This window comes from Equus quagga, unplaced genomic scaffold (genome assembly GCF_021613505.1).
Source record: "Equus quagga isolate Etosha38 unplaced genomic scaffold, UCLA_HA_Equagga_1.0 146_RagTag, whole genome shotgun sequence".
Lineage (NCBI taxonomy): Eukaryota > Metazoa > Chordata > Mammalia > Perissodactyla > Equidae > Equus > Equus quagga.
The window spans coordinates 10,539,747-10,563,656 of NW_025796728.1; the positions used below are offsets into that span (position 1 = coordinate 10,539,747).

The 23,910-nt window shown below is 37.2% G+C and overlaps 1 protein-coding gene across 1 annotated transcript in view; it reads right to left on the reverse strand.

Annotated features, from left to right (window-relative positions):
* Positions 1–23,910, reverse strand: part of LOC124232939 (WD repeat-containing protein 19) — a 91,726-nt gene that overhangs the window by 31,459 nt on the left and 36,357 nt on the right. The window contains exons 15-26 of the mRNA XM_046649884.1: positions 19,309–19,458; positions 15,024–15,171; positions 14,692–14,896; positions 12,278–12,437; positions 11,958–12,068; positions 9,774–9,883; positions 6,299–6,356; positions 4,039–4,179; positions 3,876–3,958; positions 3,315–3,398; positions 1,668–1,814; positions 1,219–1,343 (exon numbers count right to left, since the gene is read on the reverse strand). Of these exons, the coding sequence (XP_046505840.1) occupies positions 1,219–1,343; positions 1,668–1,814; positions 3,315–3,398; positions 3,876–3,958; positions 4,039–4,179; positions 6,299–6,356; positions 9,774–9,883; positions 11,958–12,068; positions 12,278–12,437; positions 14,692–14,896; positions 15,024–15,171; positions 19,309–19,458 (1,522 nt within the window). The remainder of the gene's footprint in view (positions 1–1,218; positions 1,344–1,667; positions 1,815–3,314; positions 3,399–3,875; positions 3,959–4,038; positions 4,180–6,298; positions 6,357–9,773; positions 9,884–11,957; positions 12,069–12,277; positions 12,438–14,691; positions 14,897–15,023; positions 15,172–19,308; positions 19,459–23,910) is intronic.

The window sequence follows — 23,910 nt, forward strand, 5'->3', positions numbered from 1 at the left end:
AGAAGTGTGTGTGTTGTTCTGGGGGTGGGTGGGGGTGAGTATGTACATGATATAGGATAAGCCACATCCGTACGAAATTCGAAAAACTGAAGTGTGTTAGTGCAATGGTGATTTGTAACATTAGGACAGAAGTGTCATCTGTCAAGTTAAACATGAATAATTCTAATGTTGCTTTTATCGGTACTTCTTTTTTTTAACTATTTATTTTCAGTAATTATCTGAATGACTTCCTAAGATATTAGAAGATGCTTTTACCTATTTGTTCCCTGACAGACTGAAACAAAAGTTTTCTCATGACTCCTATCATCAATTCTTATGGGCATTTTGTGAATTTTAAAAAACAAAATCACACAAAAGGACAAGTATTTTATGATTCCACTTATATGAGGTACCACGAATAGTCAAATTCATAGAGACAGAAAGTAGAACAGCGGTTACCAGGGGTTGAAGGGAACAGGGAGTCACTGTTGAATGGATACAGAGTTTGAGTTTAGGATGACGAAAAAGGTCTGGAGATGGATGGTGGTGATGGTTGCACAATGTGAATGTACTTAATGCAACCAAGCTGTACACTTAAAAATGGTTAAAGTGGTAAATTTAAGTTATGTATGTTTTACCACACACACACACACAAACAAAGCAAAACACCACCACAAGTAATGGCCCATAAAATGAAAATCTGAAAGTTCTTTCAGTAGTTTCTAAGAGTAATTGCAAACATGGGAGGAAAACCTATAAGCAGGTGTTCTCAGGTTATAAACTTCTCTTTTGGACTTTCAGAATCTTTAAAGACCACGTCTTGCGTATATCACTCTTCTTCAAAGTAATCATATATTCTTAATTTGTAACTCAATTTAAAAAATTTATGAAAACATTCACTTTCTCAAATATCATTCTGCATGTCCTGTCACCTTCGTTTTGGAAGATTGCTTTCCCACTGGTTGATCAATAGCAGGATGTGGGAAATCTGGTCTCTCTTGGAATTCACCCAGAAAACCTTAATTTCTGAAAACGGTCTTATAATTCCATCTTACCTTTAAGGTGATAGCAGGGATCCTGGAATCTGACAGGTAACATATGGATACGTGTGTGTCTATGTCTAAATGGTGTGTGCACGTGTGCTTGAGGGTACATCAATCTGACCATTAGATCATAAGAGTCAAAGTGTTTCTATGATAAAAATCTTAAAGAGAAATTAGGGAAAATAATGATATTTACCGATAATGTCTGCATATATTTCCATTTTGTTGTGTTGCTGAGCCAGTGTGAAAGCTTCATTGTTACATTTGGACATAACGAGAAACTGGATGGCAGACCCATAGTCACCTAACTGTAGAAAAAACCTAAAACGAAGTACTTTCATTAGCTTGACTCATTAAATTAAGTTTGTTATTTACAAAATAAAATCTTTTTAAACCATGAGAAATCATTTCAAAATAAAAGTGTATTAGTTAAACTGCAGTTCTATACTATATGCTTATATCTGACAAACATACTCTCATATGCTGACCACAACAAACAGTATTTGAATTTAAACATTTGGACCTAATAAAAAAGGTAGGAAAAAATAAATATTCCATTTGAATTTATTTATTTGATAAGAGGAAGTGGGCCCTTCTTTTAACGCTAGTTTTTGGAAGTCCAAAAATATTAATGCATTATGTTACCTGGCCACCATTTTGGCCCCATCCAGAGACTGGGTCTGTCTGACAACACTGACGGCCTTTTCAGGATTGTTGAGATGGTCCAGATAGATGCGGATTACACTGTTCCATTGTTTTGCATTCTCATACGCCAGAACAGCTTCTTTGTATCTATAAGAAATACTCAGTTCAGACAAACTTTCTTAACACTGTCACAATTGGGGGAAAAATGTCAAGAAATGTTTGAGACACTTTTCTCTTTTATTGATGGTGGTTGCTTATTTTTCTTGAACTTCTTTGTTTTTCATCAGAAAGAATACCAGGAAGCATCTCACTAAAATGTTCTTCTTAGGGGTTTATAAACGAACAGTAAAATACCAATATTGAATTGTAAATACCAGTATTGAACACTAAAATACCAATATTGAATTCACCAAATGTGAAAATGAACACATTTCAATATCTATGTAATTTTTTACATTTTACTTGGTTTTTTTTGACTGGGAAGATTATAAGAGTAATATAGGCTTATTTTAGAAAACAGAAAATATGGAATTTTTCACAATTAGAGCTGTAGTTTAACAGTGATATATAAAATCTTTGTGTGTCGACCTCTAGATGGAGCTCAAGACTTCTCTTCAGTCTCCATTAACTCTCCAGCTCTTTCCATTTCAACAAGACATTCAGTGTATAAATATCTATTTCCTAAGGTTACTTTTCTGAAAGTGGAGGGTATTAACCTTTAAAAATCTCTTAATACATATTGCCAAATAGCTTCATAAAGGCTTTAGAAATTTACCCCCCCATCAGTCATGTATAACAAATGCATGTTTGCGTGTGTGTGAGGAAGACTGGCCCTGAGCTAACATCTGTGCCCATCTTCCTCTATTTTATGAGTTGGACGCCTGCCGCCACATGACTTGATGAGCAGTGTGTAGGTCTGCACCTGGGATCCGAACCTGTGAACCCCAGGCCACCAAAGCGGAGTGCGAGAACTTAACCACAACATCATTGGGCCACCAACAAGTGCATTTTGACAGTATGATCATTAGTTTAAAATAAATCCCAATATGATAGGTTAAAATGATATACTGTTGCTTTAATTTACTATTACTGAAGTAGGACTCTTTCATGTTCACATGAAATACAATTTCAGAATTGTATTTCCTCCTCTGGGACTCCTCCTTGTCTTTGGCCTATTCCGTCCTAGCACCTTTGAGTTTCTTGTACGAAGTTGCAGGAGATCTTTGTTTATTTAGGATGGTAACTGTCCACAGCTGTATTTTAATACTGTTTTGTGACTTAAATGGTGCAGCTATAGGTGTGGAATTCACATCTTTTCACTTTTCTTTCCCTCTGCATCACTAAGTTATCCTCTTTCATAAAATGACTATCCCTTAACTTCATTTTCACGTCATATTATATCAAAATTCCAACTTCTAGTATTTAACCCTCAAATAAAAGGAAATACCCTCAAATAAAATGAACATATAAAGGATCGACTGAGGCATATGAAGTATGAGGAAAATTCAATAGTCTGCCATGTCAGGCCAGGTGAGGGGTAAAGACGATTTTTGTCTTTCTCAACTTTGCCTTTCTTAGAGGGTTACAAATACTAACAGTTAGTTTATAAAACATTAAATTTGTGTAAATTTGAGAAAGTGTGCAAACCTTCCGTCTGCTTCTTTAGCTTTGGCATACTGCAAGTGAATCTTTGGAGAAGAAACATGAGGCAGAAGCTCACCAACTTTTGCCCTAGAAAGGTAGGTTTAGGAGAGTATCAGCACCATAGTCACTCCCAAAGGAGCTTCCTACAATCAAATGTTAGTCTTTAGGATTCAAAAAACAGTTAGCATGATCTTTCTAAAATCTTGGCTCCTACAGGTAAAAGATTTAACAGGTTTTTCTCTTGACCCTCCACCACCAGCCCACCCACTGTGGGAAAATGAAGGTTAGTTCATTAACAATTTGGGGCAACAGGGCTTTTTTTTCCCCTAGTAATTTATCTGATCCGGATTTCCCCATACCAAACCAAGTGAATGTGGTATTCTCTGGAAAAAGAACTACAAATACGAACTCATATAAGAAAAGAAAAAGGAGATGGAAGGAAGGCCCAGATAGGCAGAACAGGACGTACAGACAGGCAGGAGGAGCAGCAAGGAAAAAGGCGGGGAGACCATCGAACCCATTCACTTTCACACTTGCTCAGAACAAATTCCAGCAAATTCTTACCAGTTCTTACAGCGGATGTAAACAGATGCTGCTTTGTCATAGTAGAGACCTTTTTCATACAGTTGGGCTGCTTCTGAAAATTGCTAAAATAATATGAGATTATTAAAGTACTCAATTTATTATGCCTAAGATCACATGAATATTTGCACACAGAAAAGCTCACCTTCATATTCTCCAGGATGGCTCCACAGTCTCTCTTAAGGACCCTGCTGGGATGCTTGAGGGCTTGGTTAACCCCTCGGCGTATGTCTCCCATTCTTATGGACATCTGGGCCACTCCAGCCAGACACACTTCATCATGCTCCTGTAAGGATAAGGCCGATAACTAACAATCAGACCCAAACTTAAAATGATGTATTTCAGCCAAACAATTAATTTAAATTTAAAACGAGCCCAAAGGTTATGGTCTACTTTCATTAATCTTTTCAGGCAAATCTAAAGATTTTGAAGTAACATTGAGTCTTTTTTTAAAAATCATCTGTTACAAAGTTATATTTTTTTTCTTCAGATGTCTAGATATTTTATGCTTATGATCAAATTTTTACTATCCCTTGTCATAATGCCTTGCATATCTTTGTATGTCTTCTTGGTATAAAATTTTATGTAAGAAGTAATATAGTGGATATATAACATAAACGCTATGAATAAAATTAAGAGGAAAAAACTGTTTATCAAATTGAAGATTTCTCTACTAGGCATAATTAAACATTAAAAATTTTATTAATTTATTTAAAATTGTTTAATTCATTAAAGATAGCTAAAGAACTTTTCAAGTAACCAATCTGCACTAGTAAAATGTAATATCAAATTACATTTTATGTAAAGCAGCACATCTAGTAGAACATTCTGTGATGACGGAAATGTTCTATATCTGCACTGTCCAACATGGTAGCTAATAGCCACAAGTGGCTACTGAAACATGGCTAGCATGACAGAGGAACTAAATTTTAAATGTTATTTAATTTTAAATCATTTAAATAGCCACATGTGGCTAGTAGTTACTGTATTTGAGAACACCGATAAAGCATGAACTAAAACAGACGTAGCCAAAGAAAATGTCAAAACCCAAGAGATAAATGAGCAAAGGACATGATTAGACAACTCATAAAAATATAGACACAACTGGCCAACAAATAAATAAAATGTACTCAACTTCACCAATAATCAAACACCCATAAAATATTTTTTGCTAATCAAATTGGTAGAGATAAAACGATTGATAACATTCAGTGTTATGAGAATGTGGGGGAGATGGACACTTTCATATACAACTGATAGCTGTACGAATCACTACAATTTTTTTGGAGAGCAATATACAAATTTTAAAGCACACATTTTATGACCTAGAAATCCTACCTGTAAGAATATATCCCTCATAAATACTATCTTAGGTACTTAAAGATACACATACTAGGCAGACTATTCATTGCAGTGTTTTTGATTGTAAAAAAACCCAAAACAAACTATAATTCAATAAGGGAGTGGATGAAAAAACTATGGTACATCCAAACAATGGAATATTAGACGCTCTTAAAAGATTAAAACAGATTCGTATGTATTGACTTGGAAAGACCATGAAGAAAGCAAAATGCTGCTTTTCACAGAATTGATTCTCAGGTGATCTATGCTGAATGAATGAAAAAGAATGATTTCATATTTAGAAAAATCCACATTACATACCTAGTTGTATGCTTAGAAGAGACTCTAGATGGAAATACATGAAATCATTAATAGTGGTTACCATTAAGGGGTGTGGATATAGAAGAGAATATTGGAATCTCACTTTTCATGTTAACATACTTTGGTGATTTTTTAAATTGACTATAATGAAATTGTATTATTTTTGTAATAGAAATGTTAAATATAAAACAGAAAATAAAAAGATTTTCAACCTTTGCAAGACATCACCTAACTTTAAAACATCAATTTTATTGCAAAATTTAGCTTCTTGAGCTAAAATTCTGGGGTGGGAGAATGTGCTGGAATAGTGGGTAAAGTGCACGCTTTCCAGGTTCATCATAAAAGACGCAGCGTGAGAGACGAAATGGTAGGTGAACTTCTATGGACTGGGAATTCACTTTTAAAGTGGTTATTGAAACTTCTTAAAAGAGTAAAAAGGAAAGCCTTATGAAAATCATAGTTAGCCTGTAAGTAGAAAGAGAAAAATCTTACAACCTTAATAAGCAGCTTATATTTAGGATGCAAAAGAAAACATATCTTTTTTAGACTGATAAAAATATTGTCATCTTTAAAGAGTTTAAAATATTTTAAAATGATGTAACTATATCCTTGCAAAGTTGTTGAAAAACTGAAAAAACGCTCACATGCTAGATGTTGAATAAATACAGTGCAAATAAGACAATTTAAGTGGAAATAACACACCCAAAGATAAAAATGCATCTCTTATCTTTATTCAAGGTTACCTTATTATCACCTGTTATTCCTTTCTCATAATGAGCCAATGCATTTACATAATCACCCCTGAAAGAAAAATCAGAGTGAATTTTAATACATATTTAAGTATCTTATTTACATATACAGTCACATGTTGCTTAATGACGAGGATACGTTCTGAGAAATGCATTGTTAGGTGATTTTGTAGTTGTGCAAATATCATAGAGTGCACTTCCGCAAACCTAGATGGTACAGTCCACTACACACCTAGGCTCTATGGTACTAATCTTAGGGGACCACTGTCGTATATTTGGTTTGTCATTGACTGAAATGTCGTTATGCAGCTCACGACTGTATAAGATTTAAAACATAATCTTTGTCACTGAGTTGCCTGGGCTCACAAAAGATGTGATATACAACATATATGCAAGCATTTTTTTCAAGTGCAGTCTATTATTATTTTGCTACTTCAAAAATAATTATTAAGGTGAATTATACTAGACTGTAAGGTAATGACTTTGCTGTATGCTAGGCATTTTGGGGAGCTACATTAAATTTCATGGGCCACTTTTGGTCATCTCCTTTGGGGCACTAAATGACAATATGTGACCATAAAAAACAATGCATTTTCCAAAGACCCAATATTTATAAATAGAATATGAATTCAGAGAATCTGGGTAGAAATGGAGGAACACGCTGAGGATTACAGTATTGGGGATCCTGGTTCTCACTCTGATAAAAAGCATTATACACAATATAAATAGCAATACTCCCTATTCCCATGACTGATGCCAACATGGATCTGCAGATCCACAGGACATATGTATTATCTCAATTTGTTTTTGTTATTTGAGACAGAATGGATCAATGATTTGCATAAGACCCACTTGGAGATCCATCTTCCCCTGAGAAACCATCTCCTCCAGAATAAATTAATTGGCTCTGAAAATGGCATTATTTGAGATCCATTTGAGCTCCACCTTATCTGTTCAGGCAAGTCTTTCAACTAGGCCTCACTCGGTTTCCTCATCTCTTGGTGTACAAGGAATCTTTTGGAAGAAAAGCCGTTCCGCTGATTGAGAACTTTGTTTTGGACAGCCCAGCGCTCCACAGGCAGCAATGTTTCTAAGTGGAAATTTCTAATATTTGGACCCAATGACATCAACACAGCTAGGAATATCTCCTGACTACAGGAATGACAGTCCCTCCTTCAGGAGGCTGAGGTTTTCCTTTGGCAAGCCAAATTAGGAGATGCTAAGTTAAGATTTTGGAACTCTCACTTTATTTTTATGTTATTTTAGCTTACTCACTTTATTATTATTTTATTTTGGAACTCCCATATGAATCTAGCTCATTAGTCTAATCCCAGACTAGAGAGCTAAATCCCTCGCACAGTTGATAGACTGGTCCTGCTTTGACCCAATCAAGGTCTTAGATGCAAAATGAAACCAACTGTTGGAAGTGAGCACAGACCTAGGGCCTTAGCGGTCAAAATCAGCAGCTGGTGGCTACTCAGATATTTGATGATGATGAGATATACCTAGTTAATTACTGCTATCACAAGGGAAACCCTCCTGATTGTTGGGGGCCAGGGTATGTGTCTAGATCAGGGTGCAGGGGTCAGCATACAAATAGCAGTGAAAGTTTTGGGAATTGGTGGCTTCTTGGTCAAGTGTTGAGCAGAAGGGTTAAAAAATATCAACAAGAAAGCATAGGCTGTCCGTTGGCCTCAGCTCATCTGACTATAATGAGACAGTTTGAGAGTCTACTACAAAAGCTTCAATTCCTTGGAAAGAAGAAAAAATCAATGTCTTTTGGATGGTCCAAGGGTTACTGGGGTGTTTGTGCTCTGACAGGATATGGGGGGTCATCTCCCGATGTAGTGACCCTTTTCTCTTTAGCACAGAAGTTCTGTATTCTAAGACTCTGTCACCTCCAGGATAGAGATGGAGGCCCAGGGCACTGGGCCTTGTCCCTTGTGTTATGCCCTAAGATTCCAATTTGTCCTTTTTAATGTATGGATTTACTTTGTAAGGGGCAGAAAGGTGACAAATGTAAATCAAGGTTGATTAAGAAGAAATAAAATATCCAAAAAGTTTTCATTTGCAAAATGGAAAATTTAAAATAAGGTATCCTGGTTAGAAATAAAAAGTACTTTAAAAAATATATATATTTTTAAAGATTGGCACCTGAGCTAACATCTGTTGCCAATCTTGGTTTTTCTTCTTCTTCTTTTCCCCAAAGCCCCCCCATACATAGTTGTATATTCTAGTTGTAGGTCCTTCTAGTGTGCTATGTGGGACGCCCCCCTCAGCATGGCCTGATGAGCAGTGCCATGTCCGCACTCAGGATCCGAACCAGTGAAACCCTGGGCTGAAGCGGAGTGCACAAACTTAACCACTCGGCTATGGGCCAGCCCCAAAGAATACTTTTTGATAGAATAATTTCTCCAACTATTATCTGTGTGTCATATTCTTAATGAATCCAAAGTCTGTATGAAAATAAAGAACTATATAAAAATGTTTTTGTAAAAACTCAAATGTTAAAACCATATTTTCTTTGTTCAAAGAATAATATTTTTCTACATGTCACTATTTTTGAAATTGGAATGTATCTTACAATGAACCTGAAAGGTAATTGTCCGGTTGTGATGTGGTGTCATTGTACATACACGTGTGAACTTATATTTGCAAATAAATTATTCCTTTGTTGTCTCTGCAGGTATTTGCACTAGTAGCATTAACCATGGCTGAGTGTGAGCTTAAAGCTGGATCCTGAATGCCTCTAAAATGACACTTTATGCAGCATTGAAATAAAAATGTATAGTCTGTTGATTAAGACTTCTGACAATTAAGACTGTCATGCAATTAGGAGCATTAGAAAATTCTAAATCTCTCAGAATAGCTTACGACATTTCCAAAGGTAGGAAAGATTTGTGAAGCCTATTTACGCATCATGAAGGATCATTACTCAAGCACTGAATATCTGCCCGTGAAAAGCTTCTGGCTTGATTTTCAACATTAACTGTTGAATTTTTATCCATATGCAATTCAATTAACAAAAAAGAAAAACTACAAATTTAAGCAAATGGAAGTTATAGACTAAAACTTGGTATTTTTCACTATACCTGGAAATTACACTTCAAATCCTCAAAATGTTCAAGGGGGTCAAGATCATGAGCAAAGGTTATGAAAAGGGGTATGTCACCCTGATGCTATGCATAAGTGTTGCTGGCCAAATGTGATTCAAAACAATATTCAGACTCTAAATGTAGAAAAGGCTTGGACCCAAACTTAGATTTTGATGCTGAAAATGAAAGTGGGTAAATGCATGGATAAGACATTATTAGTTAGAAAAAATATTTTTTGGATGTACAATTAATACGGCTTTTTCCCTCTTCAGCAATTATTAAGTCAGTGGAGGGCCTTATAATAAATGGCAGCTTAGAATTGAAGATATTCAGTAATTAGATACCGATTAAAACATACAAAGAGGAGGACTCACGTGAATTCAAGCTGAATAGCATATTCTTTTGATATAAATGGTATTTGGTCTGGGGCTAAACGCTTGGCCAGTTGTAGAGCACTGTCCCAGTGCTGTAAATCCCTTCTCATCTATCAGGAAGAGAAAGGTCTTAATTTCAAATGAACAAATTATTTTGCACAGTCACTATATAGCGCTAGTTTTAATAAGAGTGATTACAAAAACTTTTTGTTTAAAAAACGGAATTGATCTTTGCAAAGATAATACATTTCTATGGCATACATTCTCAGTGGGGGCGACAGAGCCCCAAGGAGGTGAAAATTTTTTTTGCTCTTGCGGAGCAAAAACCTCTGAGTTATTACAGTGGTCTGTGGCTCTCTAAAACTCAATCCTATCCAACAAAAACTTTATCTTTAGTATTTAATTTTTCTCAATAGGGAAAAATTGAATTAAAGTTCAATCAATTAAATAAATTAAAACTAATTTTTCTTCTTAGAGGGCAGATTACAAAAGTTGAGAAATACTTGACTATAGGAATTGATATTATTTTCTGAGAAAATCTGAAGCTATGTCACAACATGCATAATAGCACACATAAATAAAAAGTGAATGAGTCTTTCTCCCTGGCTCCCGAGGTCTTCTATCTGTGTCTGGTGCACAATTTCAAATATAAACTAATTATTAAAGAGTTTTTAGAGATCACTCCTCACTTTATTCACACTTTGTAAAGAATTAATAATAGCTAACATTTTTCAAGGGCTGTTTTCTGCCAGGCACTGTTCTAGGGCACGAGCTTTTTTACTTTTCACAACTAGGCCTTTTGCAATCAACTGTTCTTGCGCCCATTTTAGAGATTCAGAGACTGAAGTAAAGAGAGGCTAGTTTTGCACATGAACTCACACTGTTAGTATGTGGCAGAGTCGGGCAGTAGGGCTTCGCCTCTGATCTCTTTATCTAGCTCACTCATCGGCCTTCAAAGTGAGGCTAAGGAACGACAGGGAGCAATCACCCGTCTCCACTGTGAAGCCATCACCTCAAATCCTTTACAAATCTAGTCTCACGTGACAAGTGTCCACAGCAAAAGGCAGAAGAGCTAAGATGACGTCTTTGCCCTCACTCATCACAGCATATTCCTACGTTAGTGCATACCAATCCAAGTTCTGAAAGCTTCTCAGGGTGTCCTCAATGACCTTAAATAACACTGTAAAATTATTTCAATTTCCTCTTAAAGAAATTAATTTAGTTCACTTAAAACTTAAAATTAAAATTTGCTATAAAATAGTTTGAACAAGGGAAGTTGTGATATTAATTGCAAATATGTTTTCAAAACCAACTCCTCTACGTAGTTGTGGAAATGCTGGTTCGAGGTGGAAAAATGGTAATGACAACAGCTACCCCTTTTGTGTCTTTACAACTGCTAGATCACTGTTCCAAAAAATCTAATCTCAGTTTTAAATCTTTACAACAACCCTGTGGGCTAAGTAGTTATCCCAACTTTAAAGAAATGGGATCTTGGGCACGGAAAGATAAGATAACTTGTCCAAGTTTACACAGAGCTGGGATTTGAACCCAGACATGCCCGACTCGAAAGTCCGTGTTCTTAATCACTACTCCGGGCAGCCACATCTCTCTCCTTCCTTGCGTTGAACTGGGTCCTTCACTCTGTGCTAGTCCTTTCCCTGCAGTGCTCACCTCTGGGGAGCTAGTGATGGTACACTAGTCCTTAGCCCACCTCTTAATACACAAGAGAAGTTCATACAATAGATAGAGGATAAATGCACCTCAGTTTTCCCATTTAGAAAATAGAGAAAATAATAGTACTATCTCACAGAATTGTTGTGAGGGTTAAACTGACTAAAATATACTAAGTGCTTAGCAAAGTGCCTGGCACCTGTGAGCACTCAATAAACGGTGGCTGTGTTTATTTGGATATGTTTTTGGAAGTTACATAGTCTATTCTCTACAGACACATTTAGACTTTAAATTATTTTATAATATTACAGTATCATGCCTTTTATGGCTCCACAGAACGTAGAATGAAAATGTTTTGAAGTTAATGAGTACTCAGGGGTTCTTAAAGATGCAGTCTAAATTTTAGGAGGGGGAAGGCATGTGGTGTCTGGTACCAAGAAATTTTAACTTTAAATACAAAAGGTGAGAGCCTCCTTTACACATTCCTCTGCCCCTGCTTATTTGCTACCATACCTCCAGGGCAGCAACAGGACAGCTGGATGCAAGGTACAGGTCCTGAGCCAGGTTGAAATCATTCGTAAACATGGCAAGGTGTCCTGCCAAAAGACTGTAGTCCTCTATTCCCTACAAATAGAAGCAGTGTTAATGAGAAGAAATACATAGGTTTACTTTTTTTTCTTTTTAAAAAAAAATACTTCGCTTAGTAGGAAGTGGTAATTGTTTTATCAATTAACGTGTTTATGAGTTAGCTAAGAGTAACTGCATAAATGTAAAACCTTTGAATAAATAAGATTTAAATCCTAAACTGGTAGGTCTTGTAAAATGCTGTTTACCTTTATTTGTTCCAAGGACATCACTATGCCAACATTTCCGATCGTCCGGTAAACGCGAATTGCAAACTCCACTTCCATGTGGTGCAGACAAGCTCTGGCCAACTCGTTCCAGGCAGCGTGATCCTGCAGAATCCTGCACATTTCCCAAGCATCGGAGAACCTAGGATTTGAGTACATAAAGCTTAATCAGGGCACTCTACTTGTTCCCTATTAGGTAATTTTCAGATTACATATAATTTAGTGTTACGGCCTAGATAAATTTTGCAAAACGTTTCTTAATCTGTGATCATCATTTCCAAATTATGAAAAACTACAGAAACTTTTCTTCCTTTTTTGGAGATGTTTTTCCTTGAATTTCTTTTATTAATCTGAATCTACTCTGTGTAACCACCCTCTCTCATTAACGACTAATTCTATTTATTTATTTACTTTTTGGTTTACTTCACACATACATGAAAATTATTTTTGTTCTCACATAAGTCTAATAAAATTACTACTCTATTTCTATAAATTTGTAAGTTTAAAACCGGGGTCAGTAAACTGTGGCCTACAGGCCAAATCCATTCAGCTGCCTGTTTTTGAAAATAAGTTCGAATGAAACACGGCCATTCATCAGCCCATTTGTACCAATTCTCGGGTGCTCTTGCGCCACAACAGCTGACTTGAGTAGTTGTGACAGAGATCCTATGGCTCTTAAAGCCTGAAATACTTACCATTCGGCTCATAACAGCAAAAGTTTGCTGACTTCTGATTTAAAACATGACCGTAAGTACCAATTAAGCTTTTTGTGGAATTCCTACATTAATGAATATATTACGTCTATCCATCTATTCACCTATGCATTTTTCCATCCAACACATTTACTGAGTACCTATTATGTGCCAGGAACTGTGCTTGGAACCAAGACACAAAGATCAAACAAAGTCACTGTCCTTTAGGTGGTCACAATTGGGAAAGGTGGAAGAGACAGAAGTAAGCAGATGACTATAACACAGTATGACAGAGACAATGCAGCGCTTACAATATGCGAGTCTTTGTGCTAAGTACTGTGCATAAATTCTCTCACTGGATTACCCTAACAACTGTATCCACCACGTATTACTATTTCTTCTTAAAGATGAGGAGAGTGAGGCTTAGAGGTCTTCAAAGACTAGCCCAAGTCACACGGTGGAAAGTGGTAAAGTGCTCTAAACCACTGAGTATACTGCATCCTGACTCTGAGGTGACATATCAGAGAGGTCCCCAACCTAGACTGCCAGTGGTCGGTCAGGGGAAGGCTTCCTGGGGCAGGAGAGGGCTCCCATGAATGGTGAAGAGGGAGGAGTTAACTACGTACAGAGATAGGGGAAGTTTATTCCCGGAAGAGAAAGCAGCATGTGCCAAGGCAAAGAAGCATGAAAAACATCTAATTCCAGCAGCCAGTGGCACAGAGGGAGTGGAGAAGTGGGCACAGTCAAGGCTGGTATCAAATCATCAAGTGCCTAGTATGTCACGCTGAGGTCTCTGAGGAGCAGGGATTTCTTCCTAAGGGTGATGGGAGGTCAGTGAAAGATCTTCAGCAGGGGAATGAGAGGATCAGACCCATTTTCAAGTGTGTGAAGAGATTAGAGTGTCATGAGGCTGTCAGCAGAGAGAGGAGCCAGGAAGTGGTTGCATTATATATTATTCCAAGTGAGGGCCTGAGTTAAGATGCGGGGATACAGGAGGAGAAAAGGATCAGGGGTGTGTGTGTAGGTGTAAGTGTGTGTTGGGGCATGTTCATGTGTGATTAGGACAGGGGGAGTAGAGAGGGCTGGGGAAAATGATGAGCTGTTTTAAACTGGGCAAGCTTGAGGAGCTCATGGATTCCCAAATACAGATGACTGGTAGGCAGTGGTAAACACAGGTTTAAGTTGAAGACGCACATCTGGAGTCAGTCTTGTATGGATGGTACCAAAGTCATGTACGTAGAGGAGATTCACCCAAGAAGAATAATTAGAGTGAGAAGAAGGGAGCTCAGGGGACCCTGAGAAACAGCAACGTTTAAGAGAGTCAGAAGAATTAGACCACACAGGAATTCCCATTGGCCCTAAAAGGGAAGAGGAAAAAGCAAGGCAAAATCAAATTTTATTACGATGAAATTAAGATACTGTTGAAATAATTAGGTTTCCTAGAATTTCAAGGTAATTGCGCTATTCGCGTGATGAGAAACCTTTTTGTTCTGAAGGGCTTTTCTTGGAATAAAGCACCAAGAGTATAACAGTACTTCCTTTAGAATTGGTACACATCCTCATATCCATTATCTTATCAGAGCCTCACAATAATCCCGTGAAGTAAACAAGGTAAATACTATTATCTCCATCGGTTTTAATAGGATTTGACCTTAAAATCACAAAAGCAAATGAGAAGCTCCAGAGAACTGTTTTAAACCCTACCTTTTTAGCATTAAAGTCTGTGTCAGCATTTGTCTCAGTTCGTTAGGCCCCACATCTTTTAAACTGTTGAGGAAGCTGTGCGTGCTAAGGTAGATGTTGTTTATTTTTCCACTCTGTGTCTGGCAGGTCAACTCTCCATTATATAACAGCAAAGGTTTATGAGAGAAGGGAACTTTGGTGCCACCAGCCAAAATGACCTTGGATCCTATATTATAAAACAGACATCTTAATGCTGAAAAGCTAATACTCACCACAAGCATCAGAAAGGAATGTTTTAATTTCACTGCAATGGAAATTTATTTATCAATGAATGTACAAAAAGGTGTAAGTACCTTGTATAGTGTCCTTGTGAAAGACATAAGTGTACACCTTATCATCATCGTAAGCAATAAATACACCTTTATCCATTGGCCAGTTTTCCCAAAGAACACCTTTAATGGTTGGTGAGAAATCTGGAATCTCATAGGTAGCATCATTAACCTACAAAACAGGATTTACAGAATTGCCTTGAGTCTGTACAGAAATCATCACCATGTGTCTTGGTAGCAGCCTGTTTGCAGCCTTAGCTGGCATAGCTTACAACCCACATTCGACCCGATGACACTCCAACCGTAAGAGAAAGGAAAGTTTCTTTTCCCATTCCTATACTAGGGCTAGCTTGAAAAAAAAAAACTGTTGTTATATGTTAAACCAAGGGTTTTACCTAAAATTTGGTAAATTTGCAGGAAAAACTATAAGTGTGGACACAAAGGTTCAGGTTAAGAAAAAAAGCTGAAGCTGCTCAAGACGATGGAAATTTAAAACTATGAATACACTTGTGTTTAGAAAATTTTCAATAACACTGGTTTAGAAATATTCCAACTAGAGAAGAAACAGAAATTAATTCATACATGATTTAAAATTTAGCTAAATTCTGCTGGGTATGTTTTATTTAAAAACCAATGTATTCCAACAAACATAAAATGTACTGTTACTATAATATGACCTTTAGGAAATAATCAATCCATATATTCCATAACTCAGGCAGACAGGCTTCTATACATCCTGAATGTGGAGCTGAGAACTACCTGCCTCCTCCCTATCTTCCTCTCAAAATGAGAATGAAATATAAAACTCCTGCAAATCAGAATAACTAATGCTATAGAGCTGTGCTGGCCAATACAGTGGCTATTTAATACCCACGAGTGGCTACTGAGCACTGAAATGTGTCTTGTCTGAATTGAGATGTGTGTAAGTGTAAACCACACATTGGATCTCAAGGCGTTAGTATCAAAAAAAGAGTGTAAAACATCTCATTAATAATTTTTTATATTATTGATTACATATTGAAATGATCATATTGAGTTAAATTAATTATTAAAATCAATTTCACCTGTTTGTTTTCACCTTTTTAAAAAAATGTAGCTGGTAAAAAATTTTAAATTATATATGCGATTCAAATTATATTTCTACTGGATAGTGTTGCTTACCAGGTATTGTACTGATTACTTACACATGTAACCTCATTCAATTCTAACCTTACACTCGACAAGACAGGTACTGTTATTATGCTCATTTGCAGATGAAGAAACTGAGGCACCGAGAAATTTGCCCAAAGTCACACAGTTAATAAGGTGAAGACCCAGGACTTGAACCCAGGAAGCCTGGTTCCACAGTCTAGGCTTCTAACCACTGTGCGATCCTGACGCTCAGTTTGTAAAGATGAGCCCACCAGTGCCAGTCGACTGGTGGTAAAATTTTTTTAAAAAGGTAACCATTTGTTGAGTGCTTATTATGTGGCAAACACTGTACTAAAAGCTTTATGTGCATCATCCTATTTACAAAGTAGGCACTAGAACTGTATTCAGTTTATAGATGGGAACCTGGGAATCCCATCCAAGTGAGAACTCTGGAGGAAGGCCCCTGGGCTCAGACCACTGATACCATTTGCTGGCTGTGTGATCCTGGACAAGTTACTAATCTTTTCTGTGCCTTAATTTATTCATCTGTAAAATGGCAATAAGACAAGTATTTATTTCTGGGGCAGCCATGAGAATTAAAAGAGATCCCTGATATATGTAAAGAGTACTCAGCACAGAAGTATTAGTTATTATTATGCCTCATCTTATATCCAGGTCTGTCTGTCTTTAAAGTCCATGCACTTAACTACTACACTCTACTGCCTCTCTCAAGGGCAACATGTTTGCGAACTTTCTATAATATAATACAAGTCATCCTTTATGGGCATATAAGGAGTGATGGGGTACAAGGTTAGGGCCCACATAAGAAAAAAGGGATCTTTCCCTGTACAACATGAGTCACTTCCCTACCATCCACACAGTGAGGAAAAACAGGTTGAATAAATATACATATGAAGGGAAACTGCAAGTAAATAGAAGAGTTTTAAAGAGGAATAGTTGTAGTTTAATAGTTAGATATTTTCATACAGGTACATCACAGGAGCAATGTTTCTCTCACACTTTTTGATGCCGAGTGGGAAATGGAGCTGCAATAGCAGCATGCAGACAAGGTGGGGGCTCAAATCAAATAAAATGCACAGCCCACTGGCCAAGAGTCCAAGGGCCTTAGCGCAGCCTTCCCCTGTGTGTGAGGCCTCAGGGAAGGCCCCACACCACAAGCCCTCTTTTCCTTTCCTGGCCAAGCTGGCCTTACTCTAGAAAGACTGGGTATTATTTAACAGAGGAATTTATTCCTATGGCACCACACTCCCCTCAGATATCCCGCCCAAACTCCTAAAATTCTAACCTACGAATGAGATCTTAATTTGGATAAAAGCTAAGACCCTTCCGCACGTTGGGTTGGGGACAGCCTGTGCTCTCGTAGAGTCATTCTTCTGTGTGGTTTTTCTTCTTAAAACTTAACTGAGCTGCAGGTTAGAGTTGGAAAAGGCTGTGGAGATGAGCAGCAACAAGTGAGTTAATGGCAGAACTTGAGAGGTTTAGGGTGGTAAAGAGGTAAAGAGGGCAGGGCTTTAACTAACAGCGGCTAAACAGCTACCATGAACCTGATCACGCGTATGGAAAAATCAACTCACTGAAACCTCACCCCAACCCCATGAGGGAGCTCATACTAGCCTCTCTTGCAGAAATTACTAAGGAAAGGAAAACTGTAAAAAGAGAAGGAAAAGTGCATCACATTTTTTAGGGCAAGTCCTTTTCTGTGTGTGTGTGTGAGGAAGATTGGCCCTGAGCTAACGTCTGCTGCCAATCTTCCTCTTGTTTGCTTGGGGAAGACTGTCGCTGAGCTAACATCTGTGCCAATCTTCCTCTATTTCATGAGGGAGCTGCCACAGTGTGGCTTGGTGAGCGGTGCTGGGTCCATGCCTGGGATCCGGGCCTGCAAACCCCAGGCCGCTGAAGTGGAGAGTGCAAACTTAGCCACTATGCCACTGGGCTGGCCGGTAGGGCAGGTCTCTGCCCTTTCCCTAGCACTCAGACCCCAGGTCTGACTTGAACTGCTGTCAGACACCTGATTTACCCTCTGAACCTCTTGTGTGCCCTGTCTAAGCAACAGTTTCCACTGGCGGTGAACCTGCGCAGGGCAAGCAAGGCAGCTCTGCTTACACCCGTTACAGAAAGCAGATCTGTACACACTGAATGTCTTTATTAAGTAGAGGGAACTCAAGGTTATCTTTACATTTACGTCATTTTTCTTATTCTGTTTTGTGATTGGGAGAGGAATGGGTTGAGAATAAATAATAAGAATAAGAATAAATAATAGAGGCACTCTTGTGGAAGCCTTTTATATCTGTCAAAGAAAGAAAGATAATAAAAAATGATAGGGAGAGAAAGAAAGGAAGGGAAGACAGGAAGAAAGAGAGAGGGAGAGAAACAGAAGGAAGGAAGTCTTAGTATCTAGCAAAGTGTGTGGTGAGGGGAAAGCTGTCTTCATCGAATGGCGTCTTCACTAAGGCAAAGCTCAGACACCTGGGGAGCAGTTAAAGGGTCCAAGAGCAGCTGTAGGCTATGTGGACTGTGACCAAGAACGCAGCAAATCATTAACCGGATATCAAAAATAAATGAAAAACCCAAGTACATCAAATGATGTAAAAACACCACAATTCCTCTTTCTAAATCTATTTTCAAAAAAGCCAAGGATGTTTAAAAATAATAGTAACTGATTCTAAAAATGGGTCCATCTGTTTTTAATCATCTAATACAAAAATACCTTTTCTTTGCGTCCAGCATTTTTAAGGAAAGAGGAAAATCAACTAAGGTGGGCAGATATGACAGGGTGGTAGGGACCATACCTGTGGGCAGATATGACAGGGTGTAGTCCCTTCCCTCTGAAGCTTTTTGCTTATCTGGAGAGAAAGTCATGTACATGATGATACACCATGATACTGCGCAGTAAATAATATTAAAAGTGGTACAGAATACAATAACGTTTTCCATGAAAAAATCTCTCTGGGGCTGACACCATAAAAAGTTGCAGAATAACAGAAAAAGTTTTCTTGATGTAAACAGTCATGAAAATGTCTTACAAACATGATAACAAAGTACTATAATCCTCGGCGATGTTTAAGAGGATTTTATATATGAAATATATTTTAAAAGCAGTTTTCTTCATATGGTGCATTCTTTAAAAACAAGCATTTAAAAACTTTTCTAGACTTACTGGACAGTAGACAAATCCATCGCTTTTTTCATCAATGAAAACTAATCTGGTCCCATTTGGGTCAGGAAAAATCTTTTTCACACTGACAGGATGTCGATAATCATTGACAAATTGCCAGTCTTCAATGTAGAAATACTGAATGACACCAGTCTAGAAAAAAATCCAGTCATGGAAATATAAAAGGTTGTCAAGAAAATGTTGACTTTCAGCATTTATGTTAAACATACTTCTAATCTGAAGAGAAAAAATGAAGGAAGACTCTGAGAATACTTACTATAGGCACAAGGTGCAGACCCAAGAAAATAAGCGAAATGAGAATGTACATGTGATTCAATAGTCTATGGATTCTAAAATTCTCAGATATTAAAGCTTAATTGACTTTCAGACTTTCCACTTACAGAAAATACCCTTATTATTTAAGAATAACTTTTGAATCACGTTATTTTAAACATTTTTGCTATCAATAAATTATAAAATTAAGTTTAAAATAAAAACAAAAAACCACCTGATACAATCAATTGTAGTTCTATATATTAGCAATGAACATATAAACACCAAAATTTTCAAATTTAACAAAACATGCACAGGACTTGTATGCTGAAAACTACAAAATCATAGAAGACAAAGAAGATTTAAATAATTGGAGAGGTAGTCTGTGTTCATGGATTGGCATCACAGTAAACATGTTAATTCTGTCCAACTGATATAGAGGTTTAATATAACGCCAATAAAAATCTCAACAAAATTTTTTGTAGATATAGGCAAGATTATTCTAAAATTTATATGAAATAACAAAGGAACTAGAATAGCTAAAAACAATTTTGGAAAAAGAGAATAAAGTGGGAAAATTGTCTATTCAATTTCAATTTTTTTTTACAGCTACAGTAATCAAGACTGTGTAGTATTGGTGGAGAGACAGACACACAGATCATTGGAATAGAACAGAAAGGCCAGAAATAGACCCACACAGATATGCCTAACTGATAAGGATGCCTACAGTTTCATTTTTTAATAGACTATTGAGATATCACTCACATACCATATAATTCACCCACTTAAAATCTACAACTCCATGGTTTTTAGTATATTCACAGAGTTGTATAACACTTGACCACAATCAATTTTAAAACATTTTATCACCTCAAAAAGAAGCCTCATTTAGTCGTCATTTCTCATTTTCCCCAACCCCCTAGTCTGTCTCTATAGATTTGACTACTCTGGACATTTCATAGAAATGGAATCATATAATACGTGATCTTTTGTAACTGCTTTCTTTTATTTAACAAAATGTTTTCAAGTTTCATCTATGTTGCAGTATGTGTCAGGATATTATTCCTTTTTATTGCTAAATAATATTCCATTGTATAGACATACCATATGCTATTTATCCATTCATCAGTTGATGGACATTTGGGTTGTTTCTACCTTTTCTATTACTATGTTGCTATGAACACTCATGTATAAGGTTTTGTGTGCACATGTATTTTCATTTCTCTTGGGTATCCCTAGGAGCAGAATTTCTGGGTCATTTGGTAACTCCTTGTCTAACCTTGTGAAGAACTGCCAGACTGTTATCCCGAGCAGCTGCACCATTTTACATTCCTACCAGCAGTGCATAAGGGTTCTGATTTCTCTAAATCCTCACCAACTGACTTTTTGGTTATAGCCATCACAGTGGATGTGAACTGGTATCTTCACATTTACTCCTGGGCATTTATTACAGAAAAATGAAAACTTAGGTTCAAGCAAAAACCTGTATATGAATGTTCATAGAAGCTTCATTTGTAATAGTCAAAAACTGGGAAAAATTCAGATGTCCTTTAATGGATGAATGCTTAAACAACCTGGTATATCCATACCACGGAATACTACTCATCAGTAAAAAGGGACAACCTATTGATACATACAACAACTCGGATAAATCTCCAGAGAATTATGCTGAGTGAAAAAAGCCAATCCCAACAGGTTATATACTATATGATTCCATTTATATAACATTATCAAAGTGACAAAACTACAGACATGGAGAATAAATAGATTATTTGTTACCTGGGATTAAGGATGGGTGGGGGCAGGAGGGAAGTGGGTGTGGGTATAAAACAGCAACATGAAGGATCCTTGCAGTGATACAACTGCTCTGTATCTTGACTATCAATGTCAATATCCCGGGTGTGATATATAATATAACGTGAGCATCGGGGGAAACTAGGAAAAGGGAATACAGGATCTCCCTGTATTGTTTCTCACAACTGCATGTGAGTCTACAATGATCTCAAGATAAAAAGTTTAATTAAAATAAAAACACATGATAACATCTTGGACTTCTGTTTAAGCCAAGATGGAGTAACAGACTGGATTTAACCTTCCCACCCCAAACAACCAAAAGTAACAGACAAAAAACATGAAAAAACAGTTTTCAAGATATTGGGATAAGGCAACAGAGGACAGTGGTCTCTGAGAGATGGTAAACAAATGAGGTAAGTCCTATTGAGGTAAGTCCTATGATTGCTCCCCTTTTTCCCTTGAGAGAGTTTTCAAGCCATGGCAAAGGGAGAGGAACACAGGCGGAGTGTGACTCCCTGAGTTGAGTAGCTTGAGCTGACAGCCTGGGGAGAACATGGTGGCTAGACTTTGCAGGGAGGACTATCAGAGAGGAGAAAGCTGCACAGAGAGAGAGGCCTGGAGACTACAGAGGGTCCCTCTTGAGTCTTTGATGGAGAACTGATCACTGCACATATATGAGAAAACTGGCGAGGCCAGAATCTGCTGGAAAGAATCATCCAAAAGGATTAGCGGGAACAGTGACGGCACTCACACAGGACTGGGAACAGGCACTGTTCCCAACAGCCAGATTGCAAAACTCGTCATTCACAGGGCACCAGGCAGAGTACTCAGGAAGGTCTTGCTTCAGAAGTGGGAAATAACTAGCTGTAGACTGAGCAGTGTTTCACATCTGCCTAGGAAGTCAGAAAAGCTAGATTCAAAAGGGTCAAACCGTTTCCGAGTAAATTAGCTGCATCCCACAACAAAGCTCAAGAATAGTTTTAGGAATACAAAAATATCCAGCAGCCCAAAAGGTAAAATTACCAGGTACGCAAAGAAGTAGGAAAACATGACCCATAATGAGGAGAATAATTAATCAATCAAACATGACCCAGAACTGACCTAGATATCAGAACAGCAGACAAGATCATTACAAATTATTAAAACTGTATTTCATATGTTTAAAAAGTTAAGTGGAGACATGGAAGAAACAAAAACAGACTTGAATAGATCTTCTGCAGGTGAAAACTATGTCTGAAATGAAAAATACATTAGACGAGATTAATGGCAGATTAGGCATTACAGACAAAAAGACTAGTGACCTTGAAATAAAGCAGTAGAAATTACCCAAAATGAAAGAGAAAAACGAATTCAAAAAAATTTAAAGAGCATCAACTGTGGGATAACTTAAAGTGGCATAATACACATGTAATTGGAGTTTTTAAAGTGGGGAGTGAGAAGAGGGAAAAAAATTTTTTGAAGAAATAACGGCTGTAAATGTTTCAAATTTGATTAAAACTAAAAACCTCTGGATTCAAGAAGCTCAATGACCCCAAGCACAAGAAACATGAAAAAAAACTACATCAGGACACATCACAATCAACTTGCTCAAAACCAGTGATAAAGATAAAATCTTAAAAGCAGATGGAGGAAAAAGATAGATTTACACATAGGGGAAGAAAGATAAGGATGACAGATTTCTCACTGGAAATAACACAAGTAAGAAGACAGTGCAGCAACATCTTTAAAAGAAAACATGAAAGAAAGAAAGAAAAAAACTTTCAACCCAGAATTCTAAATCTAGCAAAAATATCTTTCAAAGATGAAGATGAAATAGAGACATTTTCAGACACAAAAGCTAAATAAAGAGTTCATCACCAGCAGAAGAGCACTACAAATGATGATACGGGAAGACCTTTAGCAGAAGAAAAACGATACCAGCTGGAACTACAGATCTACGTAACAGGATGAAGAACACCAAAAATGGTAACTACACAGATGAATATATATTTCTTATATTTAAATCTCTTTAAAAGATAACTGTTTAAACAAAACTAACGCCAAGGTATTGTGGGGTTTATAATGTCTGTAAAAGTAACAGGTATGACAACAATAGCACGAAGTCTAGGAAGGGAGAAATGGACAAACACTATTCTAATAAATGTACATATACTATTTACTATACCTTAAGTGGTATAATATCACTTGAAGGTAGCTGGTGATAAGTTAAAGACGCATACTACAAAACCTAAAACAACCACTAAAATAACAAACAGTGGTAGCTAATAAGATGTAACAAATGAGATAAAATCAAATAATAAAAAATACACAATCCAGGGGCTGGCTCCGCAGCCAAGCTGTTAAAGTTCTGAACCCTCTGCTTCGGTGGCCTGAGTTCGTGGGTTCAGATCCTAGGTGTGGACCTGCTCCACTCGTCAGCCATGCTGTGGAAGCATCCCATACATGAAGTAGAGGAGGATTGGCACGGATGTTAGCTCAAGGCTAATCTTCCTCAAGCAAAAAAAAGAGGAAGATTGGCAATGGATGTTAGCTCAGGGT